A 19,237-nucleotide genomic window follows, 5' to 3' on the forward strand; every position below is an offset into this window, starting at 1 on the left:
CCATGCACACGTCTGTATGTGTGTGTGTATGCGTGCGTGTGCACCTGAGCTGTGAAACCCACCCAGGAGCTAAAAATACCCTACTCTTAAACGTTGACATCGCAGTTGTCTTGTTGAAGCCTCGCCTGCCACAGGTGACGGGGAGGCTGCGGAGGGGTCTCAGGGAGGTGACACAGGGGGACCCTCTCCCCTACCCAGTGGGGTCTGGGCCCCTGGTGACTCCCAGTGATCAGCTGAGCTGCTAATGCAATGAAAGGGTTCCACTGCAAACAGAGGGAAGGATGGGGCCACATCTCTCGGACTCCCCAGCACAACCCTGGGCCCTGGCATGTGACATCCATGCTAGGATCAAAAATTAGCCCCTCCTCCAGGCCATGCGCACGGGGTGGGGGGGCTCCCTGAATGTAAATGACCTCCTGATTCAGGGTCCTGTGACCCTGGGTGGTGCTGTCACTCACTCACCTTGGGTCCCAGGAGGCCCCAGGGCCCTGAGTGACAGCCGGAGGCTGGAAGGGAGGGGCGGGTGGGAGGGGCAGAGAAGAGGGTGGCTCCTCTCACAACTTAAAAGGGGCTCCTACCACTTCCTCTGCAGACAGGGCTGGCGGGAGGCCCCGGGCACAGCCTTCCTGTGTGGTTTCAGCTGTCCAGAGAGTGTCATGGACCTGGGTGAGTGAGTTTCCTGGGTGAGAGGGAGCAGCACCCGGGTCTGGGTGCCAGACTGACCCCGAGGGGTTTGGGGTGGGGGGTGACGGCATGGGGGAGCCCCCCACCCCCACCAGAGAACTGCGTTTGGTGGGAATGGAGAATGCCACCCTGCTGTCCCGGGGAGGGGAGCGCGCACCTACCCTTGGTGGCCTTGGGGAGGGGGCACCGCTGGTGGCAGGAGGTTCAGGGGGAGGGGCAGCTTTCTGAGGCGGTCTGAGCAGGTCTGGGCTGTGCGTTTGGCACAGGGCTGTTCTGGCTGGGGTGAGGCGTGAGGCCCTCTGGGACCTGTGGGGACAGCTGTCATCAGGGAAATCCTCCGCGGAGTCCCACCTTTTTCCCTGCTCACCGCCGGTTACAGACCCTGTCCCCTTGGGGTTCCAAGGCACAGAGAATGGTCGTGTGAACGCCAGGCCTGTGGCACGCAGAGGACCCCTCTGTATCCCATCTCAACGAGGACGGCAGGGGTCCCTGGGGAGCACGGAGGGGCGCCTGGGTGGTTCCCCCAGCTCCACACACCCCCCCACCCCGTCTTTGTAAATCTCGGCGGCAGAGTCGGCGCCAGAGCCCAAGGTCGAGTTCTTAGACGGCTCCCCTCGCAAGGCAGCGAAGCCCGCAGCGGCCTCAAAGCCGCAGGGGTTGGCTTTAAAAAGTGAAGGTTCACTGGGGCTGTCCTCACACCCCTCCCTGCCACACCACAGCCTCCTCACCTGGCTCTGCCCTGTTCAGCCACCCTGAGCCGGGGTCAGAACCCCGCAGGCGGCTGTGAGAGGTGAGGGTGGCCGCTCCGCCCAGCCAATTCCTGGAAGACAAGGGCTGATTTTTTTTTTTTTTTTTTGAAAGGCAGAGAGAGAGAGAGAGAGAGAGAGAGAGAGAGAGCTCCCATCCCCTGGTTCATTCCCTGCTAAGGCGAACCAAAGCCAGGAGCCAGGAACCCCATCCAGCTCTCCCACGTGGGTGGCAGGGGCCCAAGCACTGGAGCCCTCACCTGCTGCCTGCCAGGGTGCGCAGTAGCTGGAATCCGAGGGTAGCTGGGACTCCGATATTGGATGCAGGCATCCCAGGCTAAGAGCTGAACCTGTGTACCTTAACGGCCGCCCGCAGTCTGGCCCTCGCACCTCTGCATTCCCCAGTGCTGCGGCGATTGGAGCGGGAAGTGCGTGTGGATGAATGAGTGAACGGATGAATGAATGGTGTACAGGACTCCATGTCGATTCTGGTTGTTGAAAAGTCTTCCAGTGCTTGCGGCCAGCCTGCCAGGTCTCCAGCCCCCTTCCCAGACCTCTGTCCCCACTGACCGCAATCTAGGGGTGCAGCCGGCCCTCCCTGGAAACCCCATCCCCTGGCAGCTTTGCCCACCCAAGCCCATGCCCAGCAAGCCATGTGACCTAGCACGGCTCAAGGAAAGCCAGAGCCGAGGGTGTCCCTAGACCCTGGCTTGGGGTACCAGGCTTGGGCTCTCCTGCGGGCCCAGAGGGAGATGGGGGGCAGATCTCGCGTCTTCATCAACTTGAGAGAGAGCTCCAACGGCCAAACCCAAAAACCCGGTCGAGGGGAAGCCGTTTTGCTCAAAACGGGCCCCGGGGCCGTTGGGAGGGCGGGCAGGCGGGCGAGCGCGCCGCACAGGACCTGCCCAGCAGCAGCGAGACGGGGGTGAGAAGGCACAGTTTCTGTGACACAAATTGAAAACTCCCGCACCGGGGCTGAGCTGGCCTCTTTCACGATCTGAATGAGCAGCCCGGGGTGCCCTACCCACCTTCAAGAAATGGGGCCCAGGGTCTCAGAATGCCCCACAGCAGAGCCCAGCAAACGGACCCGCATCTCCCAGCCCAGCCACAAGCACGGCCCGGGGACACGCTGAAGGCTCTCCAGGCCTGAGGACAGCTGTGCGCGCCTCTCTCCCCTGCAGTCAACTAACCCTGATCAAGGAATTCCAGGTTGACCTGGAGGGAAGAGGAACGCGTTTGTCACCAAGCTGCTGCGGCAGAGTGAGAGACACAGCACCAGCAAGGGTTAGGGCACAGCAAGAAGGGAGCAGTGAGCGTAGGCCAGAGGAGCATTGGAGTTGGGCTTTGTAGGGTGTGTAGGAGCTGTCCACTAGACAAGGAGGTGCAAGAGGCCCAGGACAGACATAGCAGAGATGGCCAAGTGTGTCGCTCAGCAGATGTGTGGCCCCAGGCAAGCAGCTCAGCCTCCCTGGACGGCTGTTTTCTGGAATCCAAAATGAAGACCACCAGGGTAGCTTGCAAGAGGCTCCGAGGGAATGAAACCTAAAGACTAACGGCAGCACAGAAGCGGGGTTCGGAGCACAGCGCCCGGCCGCTGCAGCCGACGCGGAGACCACGGCTCTTGCTATGTCTTGGTTTCTTCACGGAGCTCCGTGAGGCTGAGATTACATCATCCACGTGGACACTGGCGCCCAGGGAAAGCTAATGACCAGGAGCTGGGACTCCGAGATTCAACCAGGCCCCACCCAGCCCCACTTGGCCTCTCACACGCCCTCACGGTCCTCGACCCCTTCCCTGCCTCTGCCCTCTTCCCCCCTCCCCTGCACAAAAGAGAGCCACGCTGTGTTGGCAGGTGAGGACCAAAGGCTTGGGGTGGCTCTTGGGGGCCTGCCGATGGGCAGCCATGTCTTCCTGGGCACAGGAACCCGGGGCTGGGGAGAAGCTCCTTCCAAACCAAAGCTGCTCAGCTTGGAGTCCCTGGGAATTTTTTCTTCGTGACGATCCTTCCCAGAAACGCGTGATCTCAAAAGCACCCAGCACCCAGGTCAGCCACTCTTTAACCCCACCCCTACCCTGAAATTCCCGACCTCACTGGTCCACACCCAAGCTGCTGCCCAAGACGGGTTACCTTATGACTTTGTAACAGACAGGAGTGATCTGACTCGCGGCCACTGACCCGGTCCCCTCGGCCACACACCAGAATTTCCCCAAGTTCCCATTACGTGTCTTGAAAATGACCCATTCTGGACCTGCCAGCACTCGCACAGCCAGCATCTCAGCACACCTGGACAGAGAAACCACCCAGCAGCCCCCGCGGTGGTGGCCCAGGGCCCGGGCCGGGGCCCTGGAGGGAGACCGGCTGCACAGGGTAGCACAGGAGCAGCTCCTGGCCTTTCACCGGGACTGCGCCCCGTGCTGAGGTCTCTGCTCCCCACCGACAGTCAAAGTGGCCTTTCTCCAGGGCAACTGAAAAGACTGTTCCGTGCTTCAAGAAACCTCAAGCCCTCAACGTCAAGATGAGTCAGAGGAGGGAGAGGCAGAGCACTGGACCCTGAAGAGAGTATGGGGAAGCGCTGATCCGTGGACTCCACGTGGGGGCTAACGGAGAGGCGCAAGCCGTGAGGCTGCACAGGGCCAGCCCCACCAGCACCACAAAAGCCCAGGCACGAGCTGAGCCGGGGCGGGGGGAACAGCGGTAGGGCCGCGCCCAGAAACAGAAGTGCAGCCGGGAAGGCAGGCTGGCTTGCAGGGACCCTGGAGGGTCTGACGGCCCGCTATGCCTTACACTCCACGTGCTTGGGGCCAGGAAGGCTTTGCGGGATTGGGGAGAAAGACACGGTGGGGGTTGGCATCCAAGCTATGCATATTTTTTTTTTTAGATTTATTTATTTATTTATTTGAAAGGCAGAGTTACAGAGGCAGAGGCAGAGCGAGAATGAGAGACAGAGAGAGAAAAGTTTTCTATCCTCTGGTTCATTCCCCAAATGGCCGCAACGGCCAGAGCTGCGCTGATCCAAACCCAGGAGCCAGGAGCTTCTTCCAGGTCTCCCACATAGGTGTGGGGGCCCAAGGATTTGGGTCATCTTCCACTGTTTTCCCAGGCCATAGTAGAGAGCTGGATCGGAAGTGGAGCAGCCAGGACTTGAACCGGCGCCCATATGGGTTGCCGACGCTGCAGGCAGTGGCTTTACCCACTACGCCACAACGCCGGCCCCCCAGCTATGCTTTAGAAACTCATGTCCAGTAGCAGTGTGCAGGACAATCTGCTCGAGGTGGCCTGATGTCATTGTCTGCTTCCTTCCCCCTTAGAAACTCCCCAGTCCAGAATCTCCCAGCTCCAGCACTCACTCCACCAGAGCGCACTGCAACCTGGGTGTCATGCAGCTAATCTTCCAGCAGGTGGTGCTGTGGCCAAGGACACCGACGCACCAGGCACATGCAGCTTCCCCAGCCTCTAGAAGATGCCCCAAACAGGGTCCCACGCATTTCCCACCCTTACCTAACTGGAGATGCAGGGGGAGGACCTGCAAGTCTTGCCTCGGCGTTCACGTGTGGCTTCACAATGACTTCACAGTGACCCTCTGTGGGCCAGGCTCTGGTTAGGAACTGAAGGTCCAGGCAGGGGAGGGACCCTGTGGTGCTCCCAGATGGCGGGTGAGCTGCGGCTTCCACAGCAGGCCCTCTGCCAAGTATTCTCTCCGCTCAGCCTCGGGAGGAGATGGGTTGCAGGTCGGCCCAAGGCTCAACCACAAAGCAGAACTGAGCAGCTGTCTAGGCCTTGTGCTACCCTGGGGTCTCCACCTGGACCCCACGAGAGCCCCTGACTTCCAGCACATGTCCTTTCCCAATGCTGTCTCTGCTCCCCCTCCCACCCACCCTCAAAGGCCTTGGGCCAAGGAGAGAAAATATATACGCGCACTTCAGTTCTGCACAGGAGAGCAAAGCCGTTGCGTCGGGGAATAATGTCTGCTCCACACCTGCCACAGGGCAGCTCCCTCAGGGTCCTCTCGGGCCACCTCCACTCATCAGCGCACACCTCCTGGGTGCCTGCTCCATCCTGGGCTTGCAGGAGATGAAGAGGAAGAGGTCGCTGCCCCCCACAGGCAGGCTAAGGGGTGACCGGGGAGCCAACAGTCAGCTGCAGGAGGGTGCTGGGCCCTGTGGGTCCTGGAGCACTCGTCTGTTCAGTGCTCCACGGAGATTCCACTCTCAGTCTGCCCCCGCGGGAGACCTCAGCTCCGTCCTCAGCTGGGTGTTGGAGGAGAGCTGCCCCGCACACACAGCCCCCGAAGCAGTGCAGGGCCCCCCCCCCCCCACTCCCTGGGGCCTCGCCTCCTCTTCCTGCAGCACATGGAGTGGGGGCTGGGGGGCGCTCGACCCACAGGTCAGGGTCTCCAGGGGTGCTCAGGGCCAGAGTGGACTTCCCAGCTTCACAGGAAGCCCGGATGGACCACGATGGGCGTGAGGAGGCCCGGGATGGAAGCCGGGCAGCGGGCCAGGTGTTCAAAGGCGCAATCTGGTTCTGATGTTCTCTCTGGGCCAACGCGGGGGCCTGGAGTGGGGGCAAAGGCTCCCGGCAGCACCGCGCCCACCCCTCCCGCCTCTCCCCTTAACAACAAAGACTTGCAGCTGCCAAGCCCTGACTTCTGCTCGCCTTGTCTCCCACAGGGAAGCCAATGAAAAGCCTGCTGGTCGTGGCACTCCTCGTGGTTTTCCAGGTGAGGATTCCCGCCTGGGGAGCTCTCTGCCTCCCCCAAACCACACTCCACCAAGCCAGAGGGTCTGTTGCAGGAGCCGGGAGAAAGAGGCCCAGACGCCCACCCACCTGCTGCCTGTGCCACCCTCCGGCTGGGCAGTGGCCCTGGAGAGGCACAGATGCTTCCTGGATGTCCGTGACTCCATCAAATTAAAACCTGGGGCGGGGGAGACAGCTGTTCTCCACCCTCCCCTCTCCATTGCCAAACACCCCAGAAGTCAGCAACGTGGAGTCCGCCTGAGTTCCCAGGGAACTTGAGAAAGCGAAGGCTGGGCGGGGACCAGGTTTTGCGCACAAGTGCACATATGCACACGTGTGCAGTTCCACACGTGAGGTGAACACAGATGACCTGGTTCCCATGCTATCACCCCAAGAAGTCCCCCTCGCAAACTTCTACCACAGGCTCCCCTGGCAGGCTTTGTGAATCAGAGCCCCCCATCCGGCCTCCCTGTGGGATGAGGACAGGCTGGGGCCAGGGGGTGCAGGGTTGGGGTTGGAGCAGGCAGGCGTTTTTGGAGGCGTGCATGCTGCAGGAGCAAAGACCTCCAGCGTTCCAGGTTCAGGTTTTAGTCCCAGAAGTGGGGACGAGGAGGTGCGCCCCGGCCAGGGCTCTGATTAGGAGGAGCTGCACGGTTCCCTGTGTGGCCAGGATGGGATGCGGGCGGCCAGGCCGGAGTCACAGGGGTGCGCTTCAGAATCTGGCTCGTGCCCAGGTCCGGAGGCCAGGGGGCCAGCTCTCCAGGGGCTCAAGCCAGAGGCAGGCCCCATGCCGGGCACTGTTCCCAAAACCCCATCCCAGAGGCCCCCCACAGCTTGGGCTGCAGCCCACAGCCTGGCCCCTCCCTTCTACCTCCCACCCCCACCCCTGTCTCCAGTTCTCCAAGGGGCTGGGGTTGTGCGCTGGCGTGGAGACTGGAAAGTCAGGGCGGGGAGGGGGCCAGCTGTGGCTCATTCTCCTCTTTCACTTGGGGGGGGGGGGCGGCGGGCAGGATGTGGTGGGGCTGTGGGCTGCAGAAGCTTCAAGGCAGGAGGGGGTGGAGCAGGAGCAAGATGGGAGGAGGAGGCCAGAGCCGGCCCTGGGGGCCCAGAGGCCCTCTGTCCAGCACCCCCAGGCTGAGGTGCCCAGCCTCCGCCAGCAGCTCCCAGGCCTGATGAGGGAAAAGGGGAGTGGACATCACTTCTCAGGGCTGCTGAGAGTCCAGTTCCCCCGGAGCTTCTCAAGGGGTCTTCCTGCCCCACACACAAGCAGGGGCCCCAGTGGGCGGCCGAGGGCCTCCTCTTTCATTGACAGAAATCGCAGCAGGCTGCTGAACCCCGCCCCCGCAGACAGGCTAAAAACAGCTCCGGCAGCTGAGCCCCTGATTGGGATCTGCCGGAAGAGACCGGAAGAGACGTGAGGCAGACAGGCCCAGGGGGCGGGAGCGCAGAGGGAGAGTGGGCGAAGGCGGCCCACTTCCTCCCCGGGGCCACAGCTGCGAGGAGCGGCCGGCGCCCCACACCCCGGCATCGCGAGCCTCAAGTCGCTTGCCACCCGTGATCACAGCGCTCTGGCCCACGCCAGGGATGGCACTGCTTTGGCATCCTCCAGGGGATCCCCGCCCCCCACAAGATGCTCCAAGCAGAGTCCCACGTGTTTCCTTCCCTACTCAGGCCAGAGCGGTGACGGGCAGCACGAGTGCTTGTATGTCCGGCCTTGGTGTTGGTGACTGATCCCCCGTGGGCCAGGCTGTGGCTGGGAACTGGGGGGGGGGGGGGGGGGGGGGGCCTCTCTTCTCCTTCCGCCTTGTTCCCATGGTGGATTTTCCCTCAAAAGCTAAGGTACTTTTAGACCCGCTGGGAGGCTCTGCCAGGTTGTAAGGGAGAAAGACACAACTTCCTACTCTCATGGGGTTTCCAGAGGGCAGCGTCAAACCCCCAGAGAGCCGGCACAGGGCCAGCACCCGGGCTGGGCACCTCACACCAGCCCCCAGAAGGAGCTCGGACTCTGAGAACACGGAGGCTCAAAGGAAGTCAGGGCGCTTCACCAGCCACAGGCTCGGCCACCGAGTCCCTCGGCCCCTTGCCACTGATGGGTGGAATCCCACGATGTACCCTGTCACAAGAGGTAAGCCCAAGGCATGCTGGGACTGGAGAAGCAGTGATTTCAAACCAAAGAACCACCTGGAAAGTTCAGGAAAGTTCGGATCCCTGGGCCCAGCCCTTGAGGCTCTGGCTGAGCAGGTGTCCGGCTCAGGGGGCCGTGTGGCTCCCAGGTGAGGCTGATGTGGTTGGCGGCGGGGACGTCGCTCTTGGCCAGACTCGGCCCCGCCCAGCAGCTTGTCTCCCCCTCCCCCTCAGGTGTGCCTGTGCCAGGACGAGGTGACAGATGACTACATCGGGGACAACACCACGGTGGACTACTCGCTCTTCGAGTACGTGTGCTTCAAGAAGGATGTGCGGAACTTTAAGGCCTGGTTCCTCCCCGTCATGTACTCGGCCATCTGCTTCGTGGGGCTGCTGGGCAACGGGCTGGTGGTGTTGACTTACATCTACTTCAAGAGGCTCAAGACCATGACCGACACCTACCTGCTTAACTTGGCCGTGGCCGACATCCTCTTCCTCCTGACGCTTCCCTTCTGGGCCTACAGCGCGGCCAAGTCCTGGATCTTCGGCGTCCACTTTTGCAAGCTCCTCTTCGGGATCTACAAGGTCAGCTTCTTCAGCGGCATGCTCCTGCTTCTGTGTATCAGCATCGACCGCTACGTGGCCATCGTGCAGGCCGTCTCGGCCCACCGCCACCGGGCCCGCGTGCTGCTCATCAGCAAGCTATCCTGCGTGGCCATCTGGCTGCTGGCCGTGCTGCTGTCCACCCCGGAGCTGCTCTACAGTGGCCTCCAGAAGAGCAGCAGCGAGCAGGCCTTGCGGTGCTCTCTCATCACCCAGAACGTGGAGGCCTTGATCATCATCCAGGTGGCCCAGATGGTGATCGGCTTCCTGGTGCCACTGCTGGTCATGAGCTCCTGCTACCTTGTCATCATCCACACCCTGCTCCAGGCACGCAACTTCGAGCGCAACAAGGCCATCAAGGTGATCATCGCCGTGGTGGTGGTCTTCACGGTCTTCCAGCTGCCCTACAACGGGGTGGTCCTGGCCCAGACGGTGGCCAATTTCAACACCACCAGCAGCAACTGTGAGCTAAGCAAGCAGCTCAACATCGCCTACGATGTCACCTACAGCCTGGCCTGCTTCCGCTGCTGTATCAACCCTTTCCTGTACGCCTTCATCGGCGTCAAGTTCCGCAACGACCTCTTCAAGCTCTTCAAGGAACTGGGCTGTCTCAGCCAGGAGCGGCTCCGGCAGTGGTCTTCCTGCCGGCACACCCGGCGGGCCTCCATGAGCGTGGAGGCTGAGACCACCACCACCTTCTCCCCGTAGGCGGCTCCTCTGCCTGGACCAGAGACACTCCCCCTCCCCTGGGACCCCCTGCGGCGGGGACCAGGAACAGACGCAAGGACCCACCTGGAAGCTGCTGAGGGCAAAGCAGTTCTGGCCATGACCCCAGAGCAGAAACCTGTGCCCCCAGGAAGACGGCTGACTCCCAACCCTAGCTACCTCGAACCAAGGCTGCGAAGAGAAGTGGCTGATGGACCTACACTGGAACCAGCGAGGCTGACCAGCGAGGCTGTTGTGCCCTAAACAGAAGGCAGGAGCAAATGTCACGCAGCTACACACAACCTGCTGGCGTGCAGGGGACGGGACTGGCGCGTGCCGCGGCAGTGGACCTGGGCCCGTGAGTCCTCCGAATGACTTGGAAAGAGGCTGCCCCAGACATTCCAGGGCCAAGGCCAGGTCTTCCAGAAAACCAGGCCTTGTCTCCGAGACCACGATGGTGGTGGGGAGACCTCCTGGCCTGGGGCGGGAAGTAGGGTGTGAGCCGGTGAGATGAGCTCTCTCTGAATCCCTCCCTCCATCTCTCTTGCCCCACTGTTGTCTACGCCAGCCGGACCAGCAGCCCCCAGGCTTCCCAGGAGCACACCCTGCCTCCCCGGGCCACCTGCCAGGGAGGGGAGGGGTCTCCTGGGGGCCCGACCTCGATCCTACCCAGGGCTCTGGAGGCAGGTCCTGGCCATGCAGGCACCGGGGAGGCGAGGGCAGGGAGAAAGCTCGGGGACAGCGGAGGGTGACTGCCGGCCGCCAGGGGCCAGCGAGCGTCCTGTTTGTTGTCACAGAAACAGAGAATCTCTCACCTCTGTTCTTTCAGCTCATGAAGAGAGCACGTTTTCCTCACCCACAAATAAAAGTTTTCCCTTTTCCTTTAAAAGAAAAGGGGCGCAAACCGTCTGGGGTGAATGGCAAATAAGTGCGGTCTTGCTTGGCGATCGCCACGCCCTGCCTGACCTCAAGGACCCTGCTCTCCTCCCTCTCCGGTCTCCGCCTCTCAGAGATGCACGGAGCACAGGTCACTGAGCCACCGGCAGCCTGTCCAATGACACAGACCCAAGAGGAGGAGAGAAGGAGGGAGGGCGAGGTCAGGGCATCGGGCTTGCGAAGGCCCTTCCAGGGCACACGCTGTGTGGGCAGCAGCAAACCAGAGACCCCCCTCTGAGCAGGGCTGCGGGCAGCCCAGTCCCCTCCGCGGCCAGAAGCGCTGTCGGCTCTTGGGAGGGTCAGCACGCTGCTCTGGCTTGGTCTGTGGCCATCCCTGCAGACCTCCCCAGGGGCCCAGAGACCACGGCGCATGCTGGGCGAAAAAGGGTGGAGGCCTTGGCTGGATGCTCGAGAGCCCTCCGAGGTGTGTGTCCTGGTCCGTTCCTGCCACTGTCACACAAGATCACAGACTGGACCATTCGCAAACAAGAGAAACTTCTCTCACGGTTGTGGGTGCCAGGAAGTATCAGATCAGGGCATCTGCCACTGCCGGGCCCGGGGAGAGGCTGCTGGCCGTTGGCTTCCAAGACTGCACTTTCTTCCTCTGGAGGGGACCAAGGCTAAGGCCAAGTCCTCACAGGCTGGGAGGGCTTAGCTCATTGCTGCCAGCCCTTCCATTAAGGGCATTCATCCCATTCACAAAGACAGAGGCTCCATTTCTATTTCTTTTCTTTCTTTCTTTCTTTTTTTTTTTTTTTAAGATTTATATATTTATTTATGTGAAAGAGTTACAGGGGGAGATGGAAGGACAATGAGAGAAAGAGGTCTTCTATCCACTGGTTCACTCCCCAAACAGCCGCAACTGAGCCAGGCCAAAGCCAGGAGCCTGGAGCTTCATCCGGGTCTCCCTTGTGGTTGGCAGGGGCCCAAGCACTCAGGACATCTTCCGCTGCTTTTCGCAGGCCATTAGCAGGCAGCTGGATCAGAAGTGCAGCAGCAGGGAAACAAACCGGTGCCCACAGGGTCACCAGCATTGCAGGAGGTGGCTTTCCCGGCTGTGCCACGACGCAGGCCCCCCAGGCTCCACTTCTACTACTGTCGCCTCGGGGTTTAAGTACCGACATGTGACGTCTGGGAGGACACATACTCTCACACCACAGCAGTGTGGCTGCCCACTGTGGAGGGACCGGCAGAGAGGAGCAGACTCTGGGGGGGGGGGGGGGGGTCTGTGTTGCTGGTGCCCACCCACAGGTCCCCTGACTTCTCCCAGTCGGGGAGGTTGGTCCAACCCGTGACGCATGGGAGCTGCCAGATGGGGGCCCAGCGCGCCAGCAGCTCAGACCCCCGGGGAGGGGCGAGCGGTGATTCCATCCATTTTCCCAAGCGCCAGGAGCCTCGTGGAAAATGGAGCCTGCCTGGTAATGACGCTCTTTCTCTCATCTGGCAACCACACGCTCCGCGGGGCGCAGTGGGCCGGAAGGGCTTTAACGCGATTTGTCAGCTGGCCTCCGAGCTGAGAGGACTGAGCCTGGCCCGGGTGTGCCGTCGGTGTGGAGCGGCGTGCACAGCAAGGGCATTAAATATGGAGAGGTGCAGCTGCAGCCTTGTGCGGGCGACCCCGGGGGGGGGGGGGGGGGAGCCTGCCCCAGGCCCGCGTGGGCGGGTGCGTCCTACGCAGCCTACAACGGGAAGACAGCCCTGGCTCTCTGAAGGCAAGGAATGCAACAGAGCCGTCAAGGGAAGGAAGCCAGGCCAACCGTGCAAACACCCCCCCCCCCCCCGCTGCGGATACATTTTTCTAGAATAACTAGACGTCGCCAAATATTTACAGAGGGAACAAAAGCCCCAACGAGGTTAATTCTCCAAACTGCTATGTCTCAAAGGTTCTGATCACAGCTTGCTGCTGGCCCACTCCCTGCACCTTGCCCAAGGCGGCTGTTACCTAAGCAATCTCTCCCTCTCTCTCTCTCTCTCTTGCTTTCTCGTCCACTTCATACAACTGCCCCCTCTCCCCAGGTCTCCAGCCCCCACAGCCTTTCCATTGCCTCCCACACCTTCTCCTTCTCAGCCAGCCCCTCGCTGCAGCCCCGAGTCCAGCCCAAGGCGTCGCCCGGCCAGGGATCTGGGGGCACCACAGGCTCTCAGAGCCCGCAGGGACCTCACGGAGCCCTGGGCCAAGCTCCAAGCCTCACTAGATGGAGGAACAACAGCCTTGCCCGCCCAGAGACACCGCAGAGTGGGCAGATCGGATAAACTCGCTCTGGGAGACGGAGGGTCTGGCAGCGCTGTGGGAGGCGGGGCAGCCCTGGAGCTCTGGCACTGTGGGTCCGTCTCTACCGCTCCCAGCTGTGTGACCTTCAGCAGTTGCTCAATTGCTCTGAATCTCAGATTTCTCAGCTACAGACTGGAGAGGGTTTGGGGTAAACACTTAGCTCAGTGCCCGGAAGGTTGAATGTGGCGGTGAGGAGCGTGAACTCTGCAGCCAGACTGCTGGTTTGAACCCCACCTCCAGCCCAGGTGGGCTGGGAACTGGGGTTCTCTGTGCCTCAGTTTCCCAATCTATGCAATGGGAATATGGATAGTATTCTCCTAGGGCTGTCGTGAGGAGGAAGTGAGTCCAGACAGTGCTGCGGGCCCTGTCATCATCCCAGAGATGCCTAAGAAGTGATAGAGGCAAGAGCCGCTCACCGCACAGAAATCAAATTCAACTCCTTAGCCCCTTCTCCATACCCACAATTTCTGAATCAAGCTGGAGAGCGGCTGTGCGATGAGGTGGTCTGGTCCCCCAGTCGAGAGGCTTGGAACAAGAAAGAACTCGCCTCCCAGGAGCCCTTGGCAATGCCAGAGCCCCATTTCCCGGGTTCCCACCCCCGACCTGCCCCAGCCCCTGGGACGCCCCTCGCGCACCCCGCATCCCTGCCTGGCTCACCTCCAGTAGGCAGCGTCCATCTTGTCCTACAGCCGGGTTCTTTTTTTTTTTTTTTGACAGGCAGAGTGGATAGTGAGAGAGAGAGACAGAGAGAAAGGTCTTCCTTTTTGCCATTGGTTCACCCTCCAATGGCCACTGTGGCCAGTGCTTCTCGCTGATCCGAAGCCAGGAGCCAGGTGCTTCTCCTGGTCTCCCATGGGGTACAGGGCCCAAGCACTTGGGCCATCCTCCACTGCCTTCCCGGACCATAGCAGAGAGCTGGCCTGGAAGAGGGGCAACCGGGATAGAGTCCGGTGCCCCAACCGGGACTAGAACCCGGTGTGCCAGCACCTCAAGGCGGAGGATTAACCTGTTAAGCCAAGGCGCCGGCCCATACAGCGTGTTCTTAAGGAGGATCTCCCCTCTCCCCTTACAACAGCTCCTGCCCTGGCCATTGCGTCTGGGAGAACGAATGAGACACAAAAGAAATATGGCTGCGGGTGCAAAGAACTCAGGCGACTGATCTTGGTCAGAAAGGAAGACAGGTGCCTTCTCTGGAAGCCGGGTCTTGACTGCACTTCTAGGTGAAGAGTGAACAGTTAGAGACAAAGCAACGGGCGGGGGGAGGGGGGGGTGGATGGAAGGTCAAGGTTAAGGCAAAGGAGAAGGGGGGAGGGGAGCAATTCAGAGTGGGGATGAGGTGACGACGAAGGGGCAGAGTAGGTCTAGGGAATCACACTGGGGAGGCACTTAGGGCATCTTCAGCAGGTAGATAGACACTCCCACGTATGCGCGTTCACACACACACACACGCGCGCGCGCACACAGCTTCCCCACACCTCCCAGGCTCAGGTGACCAGAGAAGGGGGCTATCCTAGAACACTTCAAAAAGTTCATTAAAAAAGTGGAATGAAAATACAGGTGGAAGCCGCTGCACCCACAGTGGCTGCAGCGCCCCCAGTGGCCAGTCCCACAGCCACCCCCTCCCCAGCACCGTCTTGTGGGGGCCCAGAGACACAGACTCTGTACCTGGCCAGAGCTGCCCCAGACTGATGAAGCCCAGCTGAGCCGGCTCCAGATCAGACATGAGAGGGTGTGAACGCCCTAGGGCCTCCTCTCTCTGCTGTGCCTGACTAGCTCCAACTTCTCTTCCCTCCCAATTACACACCTAGAACGACCTCGCGTGTGCACGGTGCACTAACCCCAGGGGACTCACTGGCTGGCGATTCCATGCGTTGCAGTAACCACTGCCCACCCAGCTTGGCCACCAGGTTCTCTTTTTGGAGTGGAAAAGCATCTCCCTGCACAAGCCGGCCTGGGCTCTGTCCTGCGTCAGCCGCCCAGCTGCCCCGCCATGCCCTCGAGCTCCCGCCCTGAGGTCCTCTCCCATCTGACGTGGTCAAGTTCAACAGATGCTGCCCAGGCTTTAACACGGTGCCTGCAGATGCCATGTTTCTGGTTCACGGAAATGCACTCCAATGGTGGGATGGCGGCCATGACCGCACGCCAACACCGGTGACGCATCCTTCTGTGGCCTGGCCTGCGGGGCCAGCTCTGCCTCCTGCCTGGGAGCGGGCCCTTCTCCCAGTGCTGGCTCTCCTGCTTCCCAGCCTTCTCTGCACGCCCCCGGGGTCACCAGGCTGCCACCTGGCAGTGTGGGAGGAGAGGGAAGAACAACAGGAACCTGTGCATGGCCCGCTCAGGGTGACACAGACCGAGACCCCCACTAGAGCCCTTAAATCCCTTGTGCAAAGCAGATTTCGGGTATTTGTGCGAGGACATAGTTGCTCAGCCCCCAGACTCCTTCTCAGCCACCCCACCCTCACCACACCCCTCAAGTGCCCCGAGCAGAGCTGGGAGCGTCGGGCAGAGGCCGGCTCAGGATCCAGGTGTGTCCTGCAGGGGACCAGGGCAAGACCTGGAGGAAATGGAAGAGGGGAGAGGGGCTAACAAGTCCTGGGTACCTGTCGTGTGCCAAGGACAGGGCTGGACGACCCCTCCCCACCACTGCATTCTTCTGACAGCAGGCAAGAAAGCAGGTACGGAGGGTTCGTGGAAACCGCCCACAGTAACACAGCCAGAGCCACGCACCGTACAAAGCAGCGCTCTGACCGCAGTCAATCCTCACTACCACCCTCGCAGAGTCCCATTGTATAGATGAGAAAACTGAGCCTCTGAGAGGTTAAGTACCTTTGCCAAAGAGGCATGGCTACCAAGTGATTCCAGTCCCTTCCAGCTGGCCTCAAGATTCCCCGGGGCTGCCAACCACACAGCTGTGTATCCCTCGGCAAATACTTGTGGGGCCTCCACTCGGCGCCAGGCACTGGGCATCTCTCAAACCCTGCTGGGTGCAGGCCTCTGACCTGGGAGGAAGAAGAGACAAAGACATAACCCCCATGTGTGGGGGTGCGTGTGACTCCCACAGCCGGGCACCGACCAGGTCCTGGCTGGGCCCCAGGGCTTGCTCTCCCAGTCTCCCCATTGACCCCTGCTTCTCCCACAGGCTTCCTCCACAGGGAGGCAGGCACCCTGGCTCTGCCACAGAGCCCCTGGGGTTGCTGGACCAAAGGTTTCCTGCCACTGGCTCCAGCTCTGCTGTGCCCCCGGGGCCCCGTCTGGGTGGGGTCTGAGAGCCCACGCCCAGCTGGGCAGGGCCCTGGGCACGTTGATGCCTGGAAGGGGTGCAGGGTGTGTGGGTGAGGGGCTGAGGAAGCCACGCCACCCCTAGCTGTGGTTTCTGGCGGGGCCATCGTGGCAGCAGGTGGAGGGAAGTGTTTGTCACCCTTCCAACAAAGGCAGTCAAACAAAAGCCTCCCAGGGCATGCTGGGAACAGTCAAAAGGCGCCAAAAATAAAACACACCTTTCCTTTGATAGGCGGCTGGGCCCCACTGCCTGCTGAGGGGTTCAGAGCAAAGGGTTCCTAGTACAAGCCCAAGCTTGTTCACTGACTCGCTTGCTCTCTCTCGCTCTCTCTCTCTCTCTCTCTTACACACACACACACACACACACGTACCAGAGCAGCCCAGCCTCATCAACAGGCCACACAGTAGATGCACTGCACTCACACAAGGGGCACCGTTGCAAGGTCGCACATGCACGCACACGTGCACACACACACAAGCATGGCCTGCTCCCACGGCCAGCTTTCTTCGCCTCGGCTTCCTCCCCTGTGCAATGGGACAAGAAAGTCCAGGTTGCAGGGCTACAGCAAGCTGAGGGGTGCTGCATTCTCCCAGTCCCCGACAGCTTGTCTCCTCGCCCCTTGCTGTATGGCTTGTCTCTCCAGCTGGGTCCTCGCGTCTGACTCTGGCTTCAGAAACTCCAGAGTCCCTCGTTAATGGCAGACCCTGCGCACGTGTTTCCGTCTTGTCCCCTCCTCCCCCGCCTGCCAGGGGGTGACTGTGGTTCATGGCCACGATCCACCATCCCCCTTGCCCTGCTGCCCCACCAGGCAGGACCTCAGGCTCGAATGATCTCCCCACCAGGCAGGACCTCAGGCTCGAATGATCTCCCACCAGCCCCGACCCTCCCTACATGAAACTGTTGACGGCTCTGTCCCTTGCCTGAGGACTCAACACTGTGCTCGGTGGTACCCCCACGCCCGCCGTGGGTTTACAGAGAGGGAAGTAAGGTGGGCGAGCAGCAGAGCTGGGGCTGTGGGCTTTCTTACGCACAGCCCCTCTGAGACCAGACACGGAACAGCACCCACCCATCAGCACCTGCCCATCACAGCCCGCGGCTGCTGGGGTGGGAGGCAGCAGGCTGCTGGGAGGTTGGCCCTGGGCAGGAGAGGGCAGGGCAGGGGGTCTGGCGCCCCAAGTGTCACACTAGTTTCAATCCTTGCCATCCATGTGACCTTGGCAGGTGGCTTTTCTTCCCCAGGAGGGACATAGTTCCAAGTCCCGCGAGAATGACTTTGAACAGGCAGAGCTCTCGGTAGCACAGAACAATGGCGCCCTCCATAACACCGCCTTACCTGATGGCTTAGGGGCCGCCTTTCCCAAGCGGCGGAGGAATTCACCCCCCATGACACATGAGGACAGAGGCACTCGATTGGTCACAGAGCAAAGAGCGTGGCTTTGCTGGGCCTGTGGGCAGGCTGATGCAGGCCCCCACGGCACCCTCGTCTGACCCCAGGTCAACTTCATCCTGACTCGTGATTGGCCAGCCCAGCCCAGCACCTGGTGCATCACAGCTCAACAGATGACTGTGGGATAAATGTGCGAATGAATCTAGGGTCTGCCCACACCTTGACTCATAAGTTTCAAATCCACCCAAAATCCCCTTCGGGGAGAGCTATCTGTCAGGCCAAGGGCAAAGGGGCCTTTTGAGACTCCGGCCTGGAAAAGCCCCAGACCCTGGGCAGACCACCCTGGGTTGCAGTGACCATCCCACCCCGCCCCCAAGCGCAGGGTCGCAGACTCTGACGCAGGCGCCGCTGCAAATAGATGGCGTTTCCATGGGAACTGAAACCCCAGTTTGTTTTTCCCTCCGAGGCGCTCTGTAATTTCCAGCACAGTCTGCGCAATGTCAGCCCCGGAGCCTCCTGGCGGGCCGGCGGGCGGGCGGCGGCCCCCAGGATGTGACCTCTTGCCAAGGCTGCTCTTCCCCCGCCCCCCCCCCCTCACCCAGCAACGAGGGGCCTCTAGTGATCCTGGACCTCAGCCCTGGCTGCCCCTCCAAAGAGGGGGCCCAGGAGGGGGTGCAGAGCCAGAGCCAGAGCCCTTGAACCTCCCTGAGGGAGGAGGCCCGGGGGTGGGAGGCGGGGCCTGGGGGGCTGAGGGGCTCACTTCCAGGAAGAAGTAGGAGGGAAGGGACAGGTCTGCGTCTGGCGGGCTGGCGGCGGGAGGGCGCCAGCGAGCCCAGGCTGCGCTCTCAGCACTTGGATCGGCAGCCTCTATTGTGTGTGCGCGGAGACAAAAACCAAGCTGGGAGATGGGGGGCCGGGGGGAAGGGGAGATGGGTGGACGAGGTCCGTGTATGGTTAGGGCAAGATGAGAGGGGGAGGGGGCCTCCCTGCTCCAGTCCCCAGCACCGTTCAGACTGGGGGAGGCAGTTGAGCCCTGAGTGACCAAGGTCAAGGCCAAGACCCTGACTGCTGCCTGAGGCCAGGTCCCAGCCAGTCCCTGTGGCTGCTGCTACCGCCTGCCCCAGCCCCCAGTCACCAACAGGCAACAGCAAAGTTTTCAGCCCTGCGGTGCTGTGGCCTTTGAACTAAACTGCTTGACCTCGCTCCCCGCCTCCCTCTGTGCAACACGGACAGTGACAGGAACACCCACTCGCGCCTTCTCCAGGCGCTGTGGGCGAGGTGAGGATACGGGTGTGAAAGTGCTCACCCGCGGAGGCCGTGTTGTTGTTGTTATTATTCCCTGTGGGGACGGTCCCAGCCCTGTGTCACCCCACAGGTCTCCAGGCTTCCACCCCTCGCACACACACGCGGAGCCACTACCGGGCTCCGGCCAGCGTCCCCAGGACTCAGTGGCGCCCCCCAGAGGAAGCTTTGCATCCGGGCAGGCAACGAAGCCCTGCTGGAAGGGAACCCAAGGCTGCCAGCCGCAGTCCCCAGACCTCAGCCCTCCCACTCCAGCCCAGTGTTTGTTCAACGCCGTGGCAGCTTGGCCACCTCCCCGCTGCACCTTGCGGTTAACGACAGCAGCCAAACCACTGACCTGATTTTCTGCAGAGAGAAAAGATAATAGGGCACCTCCACACGCGCGTCCCCACACCCAGCGGAAACTTTCTCTGTCTCCTTGACAGGAACCCAGCCCTGCAGGGAGCTTCCTCGGCTGCGAAGC

General features: G+C 61.4%; 1 protein-coding gene across 1 annotated transcript; it reads left to right on the forward strand.

Annotated features, from left to right (window-relative positions):
* The first annotated feature begins 656 nt into the window (after positions 1 to 656).
* Positions 657 to 9,600, forward strand: CCR7 (C-C motif chemokine receptor 7). The gene is made up of 3 exons (XM_062175292.1): positions 657 to 666; positions 6,099 to 6,148; positions 8,524 to 9,600. Exons 1-3 carry the CDS (start codon positions 657 to 659, stop codon positions 9,598 to 9,600), a joined length of 1,137 nt encoding a protein of 378 aa, XP_062031276.1.
* The last annotated feature ends 9,637 nt before the right edge of the window (positions 9,601 to 19,237 follow it).

This window comes from Lepus europaeus, chromosome 18 (assembly GCF_033115175.1).
Source record: "Lepus europaeus isolate LE1 chromosome 18, mLepTim1.pri, whole genome shotgun sequence".
NCBI classification, from domain to species: domain Eukaryota; kingdom Metazoa; phylum Chordata; class Mammalia; order Lagomorpha; family Leporidae; genus Lepus; species Lepus europaeus.

Bases quoted from the DNA above. Each gene is read 5' to 3' on its own strand.
- CCR7 (XM_062175292.1), top strand. The intron at 6,149-8,523 runs GTGAGGATTCCC...CCTCCCCCTCAG, and splicing joins CACTCCTCGTGGTTTTCCAG to GTGTGCCTGTGCCAGGACGA.